This window comes from Pleuronectes platessa, chromosome 7 (assembly GCF_947347685.1).
Source record: "Pleuronectes platessa chromosome 7, fPlePla1.1, whole genome shotgun sequence".
NCBI classification, from domain to species: domain Eukaryota; kingdom Metazoa; phylum Chordata; class Actinopteri; order Pleuronectiformes; family Pleuronectidae; genus Pleuronectes; species Pleuronectes platessa.
In genome coordinates this window covers 18802865-18813999 of record NC_070632.1, presented here as the reverse complement: position 1 = coordinate 18813999, position 11135 = coordinate 18802865, and the positions used below count along the sequence as shown (strand labels likewise).

At 42.7% G+C, this 11135-nt stretch overlaps 1 protein-coding gene across 1 annotated transcript in view; it reads right to left on the bottom strand.

Annotated features, from left to right (window-relative positions):
- Nucleotides 1-3383: 3383 nt before the first annotated feature.
- LOC128444870 (PDZ domain-containing RING finger protein 4) overlaps nt 3384-11135 on the bottom strand; it is a 53299-nt gene continuing 45547 nt past the window's right edge. The window contains exons 6-8 of the mRNA XM_053427543.1: nt 9642-9743; nt 8683-8811; nt 3384-7040 (exon numbers count right to left, since the gene is read on the bottom strand). Of these exons, the coding sequence (XP_053283518.1) occupies nt 5568-7040; nt 8683-8811; nt 9642-9743 (1704 nt within the window). The 3' untranslated portion in view covers nt 3384-5567. The remainder of the gene's footprint in view (nt 7041-8682; nt 8812-9641; nt 9744-11135) is intronic.

The window sequence follows — 11135 nt, the reverse complement described above, 5'->3', positions numbered from 1 at the left end:
AGTCAGAAAAATCCGAGGTAAACGAAGAGCTCTCCGAGGTGCCCGGAGAGGGCTTTCCACGGCGGCTAAGCCGTTCCCATATGTCCGTCTCAGTCAAAACTGAAAAGCATATATCGGACTTAAGTCTTGGCAAGCGGGTCGTCCAAGTCCCGTCTTCCTTTAATGTGGTCTCTCTCGCTCAGGTCGTCAGCCATTGTTTGAAACTCAACTTTAAAAACAGTTTTGCGGACTAAGACTGCAGAAAAAATTAAACAGAAGGCCCCTTATCAAAAGGCCTTTTATCTTCCTCAGTGACTCAACAAACATATTACCGGTGGTTTGTCTTAAAAGCGACATAATTTATAACATGTTTGTCTCATCTGTCTCTAAATGGTGATGCGCGCAGACATTGCACCTGGTCTGAAGTGGAGAAGCACACTTCTGTTGCATCTGGCCTCACAGAAGCTTGCTCAGCAGTAGTGGTTTGTCTGTAGCCTGCACAACAGCACATCGGGTATTGAACCAATTACGACAACATATCAGTTATGATATCAAAGATCAAAGCTTCCATCAGTTTCTGAAGTGACATTGAGAGATGATCCGAGGCAATTAACAGTTCACATGCCTCTGAAATTAGGAGGGAGGGGGGCACTATGGAGTAGTTTGCACCATCATGTGTCAAGTGGATCAGTATGTCGATAAATATGGGCCTCGTTGGATGAATAATGAGAGAGAATTTGTAGTTTTTTCTGTTCAGGGAATCCTAAAGGTTATCCGCAAGCATAACAGAGACGATGCTTGTCTCTGTGTGTGTGTGTGTTTGTGTGTGAGAGAGAGAGAGAGAGAGAGAGAGAGAGAGAGAGAGAGAGAGAGAGAGAGAGAGAGAGAGAGAGAGAGAGAGAGAGAGAGAGAGAGAGAGGCCCTGGAGAGCAGATGAGCCACTGCTATCTGTTTGACATTTCTGTCAGTACCGGTATTTGAACTGCTGGGAAGCTCTGACAAATGCCATGGCTGTCACAGGCTCAATTTTAATTACACCTGACTGGGTCTTTTCTGGGACACGGGGATGAACTTAATTAGCTAGAAAGCACTCAGGCTAGTTCTGGCACTGGTTGGTACAACGCTCACAGCTTCTTCCTCGGTGGCTTTACATTGGCATTTTAATGGTCTCTGTCCACATGAGCCCAGAGAATTATCAAATGAGGGGAGAGCAAATGGTCTTGGAGGACGGCAGGAGTCGAGTTTCAACACCAGCTTGGATGCTTATGTTTGGTCGCTGTATAAACTGAGATACTTAAGTGCCACAGTCTGTAATGGAAATGCTGTAGAGTGCAACCTCAAAATCGAACTGAATGCAATACTGTGGCCCTGAAAAAAAGTTAATTGGTAGAGTATGGGATTATGAAGTGGTTTCATAGTGATAACGTGGACCAAAACAATGGCCCTTTTTAATTTTTAAAGGATTTGGATGGGGTTTGCACACATCAAGTGATTAGAACTAGGACAAACAAATTGTAAGAATAAACAAGAGAAAACCAATGAAAATAAAATGAAAGACTTTAAAAATAAAATTGTATCTGTATAGCTCCAAATCACAACATAAATTATCTCGAGGCACCTATCAGAGTAAGGGTAATCCCTTTTACTGTCATAATAATAGTAATGATAATGACAATAATAATAGTTGATTAGTAGTTTCATATCTGGATCTGTGAAGTCAGAGGTATTTTCAGAATAAGGACAGACAGGAAAAACTATGTGGGAGAGAAAAGACAAAGGTAATCACATTCAGTAATGTAATATATATATATGTGTGTGTGTATGTGGTATATTGAGAAAGAGTGAAGTGCTCAGAGCACCATCAGTGCAGGGATGGTGCCACTATACAGTACCCCTCTCCCTCCTAATCTCAGAGGGATGTGAACTGTTCATAACCTCGGATCATCTCGCAATGTTACCAAAATAAACTGCTGGAAGCTTTAGCCTACAGTAACATAACCCAGGGCTTGTTCAGGACTCACCTTTCCTACGGTTTGTTTAATATATGAGTCAATAGAATTCTGGTCAAGGTTCCTGAAGCACTGGAGGTCAAGTTAAAGCTAGGGTTGGTAATCCTGGGAAAAGCTAAAAGAGCAGGCTACAGTTTCTAAAAACGCTACCGATACATCATGACCCCTCCCATTGGCCCTCTTGTCAAAGCCACGCCCCCAAAACACATGAAGGTGCAATGACTGACCACTGCTAGAAGCAGCAAAGTTTTTTGTGATTCGCTCGTTAACTTCTGGTTATTGTCTTGTCTCTCGGGCTGAAGTCCCTGGTCATACATAGTGAAAGCATGAGCAGGGGAAGACACAGGCAGGTAGATCGATAAGTGACAGACACATACACCAGCCAATCATATCATTTTTAGATATGATATGACATATCAATGTTTTTCTGTTTGTGGTTAGGGTTGGTAACTGTGTATAGGGTTAATTACAGTGCCCTGATGTGATATATGGAATTTACACTACCCATGGTGTAGTTAACAGCTGAATCTTGCACTGAGGGGGAGTTTAGGTGTTAGTGGTTGTGCAGAGGGTCGACAGCTCTGCTCTCATACGTGTATAAGTCACCGCACTCCACTGGAATTCTAAGACAAAATGCCTATGCATAACAAGAACAATTTATATTATCAGCATGACTTGGGTCCCTGTACATTTTACTACTTCCTTGTAATGAAACAAGTTTTGAGTTCTTGTGGAAAGTACAGAACAGTCTTCAGGCAGTGCTGTATCCGTAACACTCCAATTTCAGCTATAGCACACTGACAACTTAAGATAATACAGAGTATCCCAGTAGCTATTCCTTTGCATGTGACAAAGCAATAGAGATGATGAAGTGGTTGGAACATTTTAATGAACACAGAGTCATCCAAGTGGAAGGTGGTTTTAATTAAAATCTCCTTGTGTTTAATATTTGAACACATTCACAAAGGGGAGAAAAAAGTAAGATATCTGAGGTGAGCATGTGTTCAGTGATCAAGTAAGTCTCCTTCACTTCACAAAACTGGGCTTATCCACAGTGATTTTCAATAGTCTTGTGATTTTTTTCTTTCGTGATGCGACGGCATTCCCAGACACTCCTGACCAGCGCTTCTTTATCCATTGTCTCCCAGCACCATCCTCAAACATCGGAGGAACAGCACAGACTGTAGCTCAGTTTCACACAGTTCACACTACTTCACTGAAAAGTGAAATATAAGAATAAATGTGTTAAACACCTACGACGCGTGCTGGAGCTTGCTGAGTTTGGCATCATGTTGGTTTTATATTAAAGGTTTGTCTGTATTGCGGATATTCATCTTACTTCACACTCCATGTAGCTTCAAGTCTCTGAATAATAAAAAAAACATGACTCAGTGCCATGTTATACCAAAAACCAATAATTTATTATCATTTCTTTTGCAAAGTTCACCATTATCACACATTTTACCTGGCTACAAATGTGCCAACTACACATTACTTGTAATGAGACCATCGGACATTTACTCCAAACAAATACAGGGGTTGGTTTAAATTCAAATTTACAATTTTTCAGTGAAAAATGAGGCATTTGGAAATATTATACTGTACATGTAACTGAACTATAATGTCTGCTGATAAATGGTAACCCATCATATTTCAACATTTTACTTTTTCCATTATCCAGTAGCTGTGTTCTGAGTCCTGCTCAGTGGCAATCATCCCAACACCAGTCCGTGACAGCAAACATAGTTCAGAAACCACTACAAAATATTTCAGTTACGAAAAACTCAAATTATACAATGTATGAATAAGGCTGAGTAATATCTCTCTGTCGCACAATGGTATAAAGAGAAGGTTTATTGTTCGAGTGTGAAATCAGGCTGCCACACCAGCGTATCATTCGGTTTATGCTGTTAAGGCTATGGAGTCAATATTATGCAAAAATACTGGCATGTAAAGCATATGAGCAGGTCCATCAGTTTTTGAACATGTAGAAAAACTATTACCGGAAAAAAAGTGAATACAAAATGATTTTTTTACCCAAAGCTGCAAACCAGACAAACACATATGAAGTGCTGGCGATGAGTCAGGACACATGAACAATTTGGACATTTGAGACATAATAAACTGAGAATGACAAAAGTAAACATTTGAATTGACCTCAGTCTGGCAGCTTCCTAAGTTTTGTTTGTATCTTTGTTGGAAGTGGCTGAAGATACAGAAGTTGAACACATTCAAAGTTTCCTGTAGGGTATCCAACTTTTAAAAGATGCTTTTATAAAATTGTTGATGCTCATAATACAAAAGTTTTCTGTTGACCAAAACCTTGTGTTCAGCAAGCTACAACCTCTAGATATGGCAGTGTGAGGTGAAACACTTCATACGTTTTAGGGAGTTTTCCCCTCTCATATCCCTGCAGAGTAACCCTGGGGTAGCACGTATGCGTTGGGACAACTCATTCACGTTGAATAAGTTTGTCATCATGCGCTGCCAAACTGCATCGCGTTGTGTTGCTTGTGAGGCATCAGCCAATCAACTCACGTTAATGTGGAAGAGGAGGCAGAGGCAGCTGGTGAACCTGGTGTGTCTTCATCTGGTTGTGGATTTTATTTCCTGTGCACTTCTCTTTAGCATTACACTGACTGAATCGCAGGGTAGTGTGAAAAATGGCTAGGTTGTGTGTCCCAAGTATGAAACTGTGATTTATTGTCATCATGACAATGGCAGCAGTACCAAGCGATTGGCATTCCCTCTGCCAAGCATTAACACAATGCATACGTGTGAGTCCAGTGTTACAGAGGAGATGCTCTGAAGATTGATGGCGGGATTGGAATGCATTTGTTATTACGTTATTTTGTATTTAATAACAGTAACAATTGGGTCAAATGTAGTTGTTGAATACATAAACATTTCATAACTGTATTATATTAGTTTGTTGGCGTAAATTCTTGACCAATGAAACTGTATTCAAAATTAAAATGTCTTGAAATTCAGTAGGTTTTACAGATTAAACAAACTGTCATAGTTAAACTCAGCGTAACTGAAACCATTTAAGCCATCATATATTGTTATACCTGTGTGTCTGACTGTCTTGACAGGTTGGAGTTCTGAGCTGCGTCAATGCACTGATAGCTTGATATGTAATTTCAACTAACTCTTGACTTTGTGATTTCAGATTTAAAGGAAGGGTCGATCGTACCCAGATATTCCCTGCGTTTTGCAATTGGCATGTGAAGGTAACACACAAAGAAGATGTTCACACAACTTTCAGGTATATGGTTACAACATAAATATGAAAATAGAATTGAAAAGTTTGAAAAGATAAATGTATAGTGTGAAGTAATAAAATAATTGTATAGTCATAATTTCATAGAAAAATGTTTTTTTTTCTTCACGCAGAGTGATGTGAAAAACAATAGTGGAAAAAGCATGAAGAAAATGCCATGACACCACTGATAAATTCTTTACAAAATGCTTTTTTGGGTTACAAAGTGTGAAAAATATTCATATTGTCCTCCATAAAAACGCCACATTGAACGAGGCAAGTATATTATACCGCATGGGGTAGAATGTGTGTGTTTTTTATACAGTAGTGACTGATAGGAAGGCGTTGTGCACCTTGGCTCCCTCAGGGGCCTTAGTACCATGAGTCATCAGCTCCTGGATGGTCATCCAGTTGTCAAGGATCTTCTTGTTGCGTTTCTTCATCATCTTCTTGTGGCTGAGCTCTATGATGCTGACTTCCTTGCGACCCTCGCTGCTGCTCTGGGGATTTTCCTTCAAGCTTTCCAGTCGACTACGCTGCATGAACTCCCGTCTTTGCCTCTGTTCTTTTGCCCTGACCAGGTGCTGCTTCCTTTCCTCTTTACTCCAGTACCTTCCCATCTTCATTTCACTCATTGCATCGTCATCTGTAGTCATCCCACCGCTACGCTCCTCTTTAATCTTCAGGGCTCGCTCCCTCAGGATCTTGTCTCTCACCGGCCTCTTAGTGATGTAGCGGGTTCCATCACTGCGGATCTTGACCTTCCACTCCATCTTGGGCTCATTAATGGGCCGCTGAGGCTCTTTGCACACACTGAGCAGGCTGAGCTGGCTCTGAGCATATTCCACAGCTGAGCGCTGCTGGATCAGCTGCATGTAGCTCTGGTAGTGACGGGCATGAGCTGGGATGTTGGTCTGCCTCTGCTGGGAACTGTGGGATGGAGAGAAGTAAGGAATCTGGCAAGCATTTGTCTTTAGTGTCCCTTTGCCCTCCTCCTCAGCCTGAGGTGTATGCTCCGACTCAGATGGATTGCTGTGGTCGGGGCTGCTGCTTATGCCTTGGACTGGAGCACGGCACACAGGGATGGGGCTGGAGCTAAGAGAGTGGGCAGAGGCAAGGCTGCTGCAGAGGTTCCTCTGGTTGGTGAGACTCACCATCCTCTGGAGCGAATGCTCTGGGGAGCGGTCCATTGCCAGAGGGGTACTGCGTGAGCTCTCCGCTGTGTTATAGGCACTGGAGCTGTCCTTGTCCGATTTCTCCAGCCTCCCATGAATGTCTGTCAGCTTACCCTTTGTGGGCTCCCCGTGGTGGAGGCTTTGGTTTTTGATGGAGGGGGCAGAGTGGCCCGTTGAGGGAGACAGCTGTCCCTTACGAAGCTTGTGGGCCTGCATGATGTTCTGACATTCAAGTTCGATGCTGCACAGCTCCTCGTTGAGCAGACGCAGCTCGTGCTGTACGCCGCCCGGCTCCCCCACGCTGCACTCGATGGTGCTGCGGCGGCTGTAGAACAGGTCGTACTCACCGCTGTTACGGATCTGACACTTAAGCTCCAACAGCTGTTGGAATCGATCACCCTCCATCTCATCATCGTCCTCGTCGTCTTTGTCCTCTAGCCGCGTGGAGCCGATGGTACAGTGTGTGTCCCGGTTGTCTCTCAGGCACTGGGACAGACGTCTCTGGATCTGAGCCAGGACATTATGCTCCGAGCTTTCCATTCTGTCCTTTATTCTCAGTACGCTGCTCTTGTGATGAGGAAGTGTTGAGCAGGTGGGCTTATCATCCTCTGCTTGCTGAAAGGAACAAACAAAACCAACTTTAAATACCCAGATATGCAAATATGTGACACACACAAATGTAAATTTGTTTAATCATCCACATGAGGATTATTATTATTTTGTATCACTTTCTGATCACACTCACTGGAAGTCTGTAATATGTAAGTAAGCATCTATGTATTTAAGCAGGAACAAATGTTAACATGCAATATGTTTTAATATGTTAAATATACCGTATTTACAAATATGGTTATATAGTTACAATTTGCTGCACATCCGCAAATATCTCTGAGTGAGAGATTTGTTGTGTTGAAGTCACAAAACCTGTCAACCAGCCAAGTTTTCGGAGTATCCTGCTCTTCAAATGAATAGGCAAAAACAGGGGGCATTTACAGGCAGTCTTGCCAACTTTTTGACGCGAGATTCACCGACCTGTTCAAAACTTTTCTTAAAAACGCGCCTAGCAGCACATCCTGCAACCTTTTGCACCTTAGTTACTTTCCATAAAAGACAGTTGGCATTCCTGCCCTGTGAGAAAATGGCACACTCTCTCCATGTCAAATGTCAGTGAACGGCAGAGAGGCTGAGCAGCAGTGTGTTTCCCAGAAGGAGGATGTGCGCTGTGTGAGAGACAAAAAGCTGCTTTCACATATGTACTGCTACCCTGAACTTTTCAAGACAATAACCCCAAGGAGCTGTATGTGTGAATGCAAATGCCTCTACTGGACAATAAAATGACTTCACCCGGATGCTCTCCAGTTCACCTTATGTACAATTGAGCTCATGTGCAAATGGATAAAGGCTGAAACCAGCTGACACTAGGGAGATTGCAACTGCAGCACAATGACGCCATGAACTTATTGGACTACTGCGGTTCTACAGCAGTTAACAGTATAGCCGTATACTGGGTTGTGGCTATGGCCTTGTTGTAGAGTAGTTTACTTTCTTACTTTCCTCATAGAATGAGAACAAAAAGTCAACATAAAAAAATACACAAATATTCAGAGTTCAGTGAATGCAACGCCTATCTGCATTTTCCTGAAGGATTGCATTCTGTTTGCTGTTGTGCATAACTCTCTTCGACAGTTCGGATACTTCAGGGATTGTTTCCTCTGTGCTGTGCCTTTTGAAGTCCAAATTATATGGATTTTTGTAGTACGCTATCCATCCAACAAAACAGAATTTTAAATTATTATTACTTATGTTTGGAATTTAAATGGTTCAACGGTCTCCTACCATAAATATTCATAATAATTATTTTGTATTCATATTTCAAAGGGGCAACGGATGGTTTTCACTCAGCTTTGTGAGAAAAGTCGATGAAGAGTTAGATTCCATCGCTGCCATCGGCTAGATCTTTAGTAATTTCGAGGAAAAGGTTAATATTGACTGTGATTGATGACCTAATACTGTTGAGGCAATTAATGGTCAGTGTGATGGTATGGTGTTCTTAATAATGTGGGTACTACAGTCTGTCAATAAGTGGGAAGATGCCTTAGACCTATTGCTATTGCTCTCACTTGTTTTAGTGGGTTTTGTCTTATTAAAAGCAAATAAAAAGGAACAATTTCCCATGGTTTCTTAAAGCCAGATAACAAATCATGTCATTGATTTGCAATTGCACAAAGTGTGTGTGTTGTTGTTGTTGTTGTCTGACCTGTTCAGTCTCCTGCTCCTCCTGTAAGGCAGCTAATTCCATCTCCTCTCTCTGCTGCTCCTCCAACATTTCCATCTTCAGCTGCTCCAGGAACTCGCTGTGCTCATCATCCAGCCAGGCCTCCTCCAGCTAAAAGTGAACCAAGAGGGAAGGCATATCGAGAGAGAGAGAGAGAGAGAGAGAGAGAGAGAGAGAGAGAGAGAGAGAAAGAGCGAAAGAGAGAGAGCGGGAGGTGAGTGGTGTTATTTGTCAAGTCCTAAAGCTTGTGGCCACACACTCTCAAAATAAATAGTTGGGTGTTCCAAATGGGTGCCCTAATGGGATTTTCTGCAAAAATTCACAGCATGGTTTTGAAATAAGAAACCTCCAGCATCGTTAGGCTCTTTCCTATTTCTCAAAAAACAAAAACAACTCCCCTCATCTTTAAAACATGTATTCTAATCTTGAAATCAAGCCAATGCAATTTAATGGACATCGGACTGCCACCTTTGACCCATTTGGTGCACGCCATCCATCATCTGTTTGTCTGTTTGATGCGAGTCAAATGGGATCCATAACTGAAGACTTCAGATTTAGTACTTAGACACATTTAATTATAAAGAGTCCACGATTGCTCCTGGCTCATCTGCACTGCGGCAGAGTCCTTCCACTTATTTGCCATCGGCCTTGGGCCTGAACTCACTCCACATTAGCATGCCATTAGCTTTTACGGCTTAGTGTTGGAAGTCAATTACAGTGGCGCTACATAAAAATAAAACATGAGGTGTCTCCGTGGTGGCCTCCATTTGGGAGTGGCTGTTGGGAGGGGAGAGAGTCGTCTACCCCAGAGTACTAAGGTTTGCCCTGAGTGATTATCCTGTGAACGACAAAAGTTCAGAGCTGTATTTTGCCAACTGTGTGTTTCCTTTCCTCATGTTAGCCTAACAGTGGATTCATGCCAGGGTGTGGTTGATCCTGACCTGCATCTCAGGTCTGGCAACCAGCAGCACGATGTTCCGACACTCGTCATTGGAGAGTGCAGCCATTGCTTCTTCTCGGTCTTGTACATCCTGGCCATTAATCTGAAGATGACATACAAACATGATTAACACACTCATTATCAAATCAAACACAAGCAAGCAAACATGTATTGTGTACACAGATGCAAACATTCGAATGCAGTCATATAAACACAAGTGCACGGATGCCAGCTTTATCTACTCCAATACAAAAGCCCTTAAGAAAAACAAACTACAACAATAAAAGTGGAAGGTGTAAACACTCTGGAATATGAAGCAGGACTCAGCTGGTGTTATGAATGGGACAGTGGCCGTGGACCAACGGAGCTATTGTATCCGGCAGCGTACATACATCTAGCCGTACAATTAACTGGCCTCTGACAGGGGGCGTCCATCTTTTCTGCAGGCAGACTAATGGCCCTGTCACTGGCGGATAATAGTGCCAGAGTAGTGGTCGGCCTCACAAATATACACCCCCTCTCTTGGCCTAAATCAGGCACACAACACATGGTGGACACTGGTACACAATTAGACCAACAGTGCTTATGCGTCTGCCCCCTCCATCTCCTAATTGCAGTGTTATTTGCAGAGATTACTTGACTTTATTCCTGTTTCCGCTCTCATAATACTCTATTGTAGAAAATGAGACTGAATTCAATTTCATCCTCTTGCACCCATTCATCATCTGTGTTCTGCAAACATCCCCAATTTGTGGCATCTTAATGACCACTACCTGGGACCAACCTCAAAGCTGTAGTAATCAATATACAGCTATTTCATACTAACCATGGATCAATTACTTTATCTCAACCCAAAATGTATTGCTCCTCTTTGAGCTTGCTGCTTCGGTTTTTCAGGCAATCTCCACAGTCATCCGCTTAAAGCAGAGGCCCATGTTTTCAGTAAAAAAGCAGTGAAAACCTAGAAGGCTAAAGAACCAGAGATTTCCCTCAAGATTAACAGGTACAAGTTTAGTATATTTTTTTAGGAAAAAATAAATAATTTAGGTGATCTGACCACTTTGGTTTTTCTTCGATAAGAATTTGACAATGATGGTGGATTGTTGGGTTTCTTTGTGGAGGTATGTGCTCCACTGGGAATCCAAGATGGCGCCACGAACGGCTGCCACGGTGTGTTGGTGCGCACTTCTGTGTTTGTTTTTAGTATTTAATTCTGTTAATTGCGACCCAACTCGGATTACTTTCACGATGGACGAGCTTCTTAACATCAGGGACACAACACCATCTGATTTATGTCCCAACTTTCTCGCATCTTCCGTGGATCTAGTTGATTTACTGGTCAAAGGTGCGGTGCTCCTCGGCCACGCAGCGAGACTGAGGCGGAGACGGAGAGGAAAGCGCGCTGGGGCTCTGGTGCGCTTCAGGGAGAGAGGATTTCGCTCATCACTCCCGTGCATTCTCCTCTCTAATGTCCGCTCGCTGTGCAATAAGATGG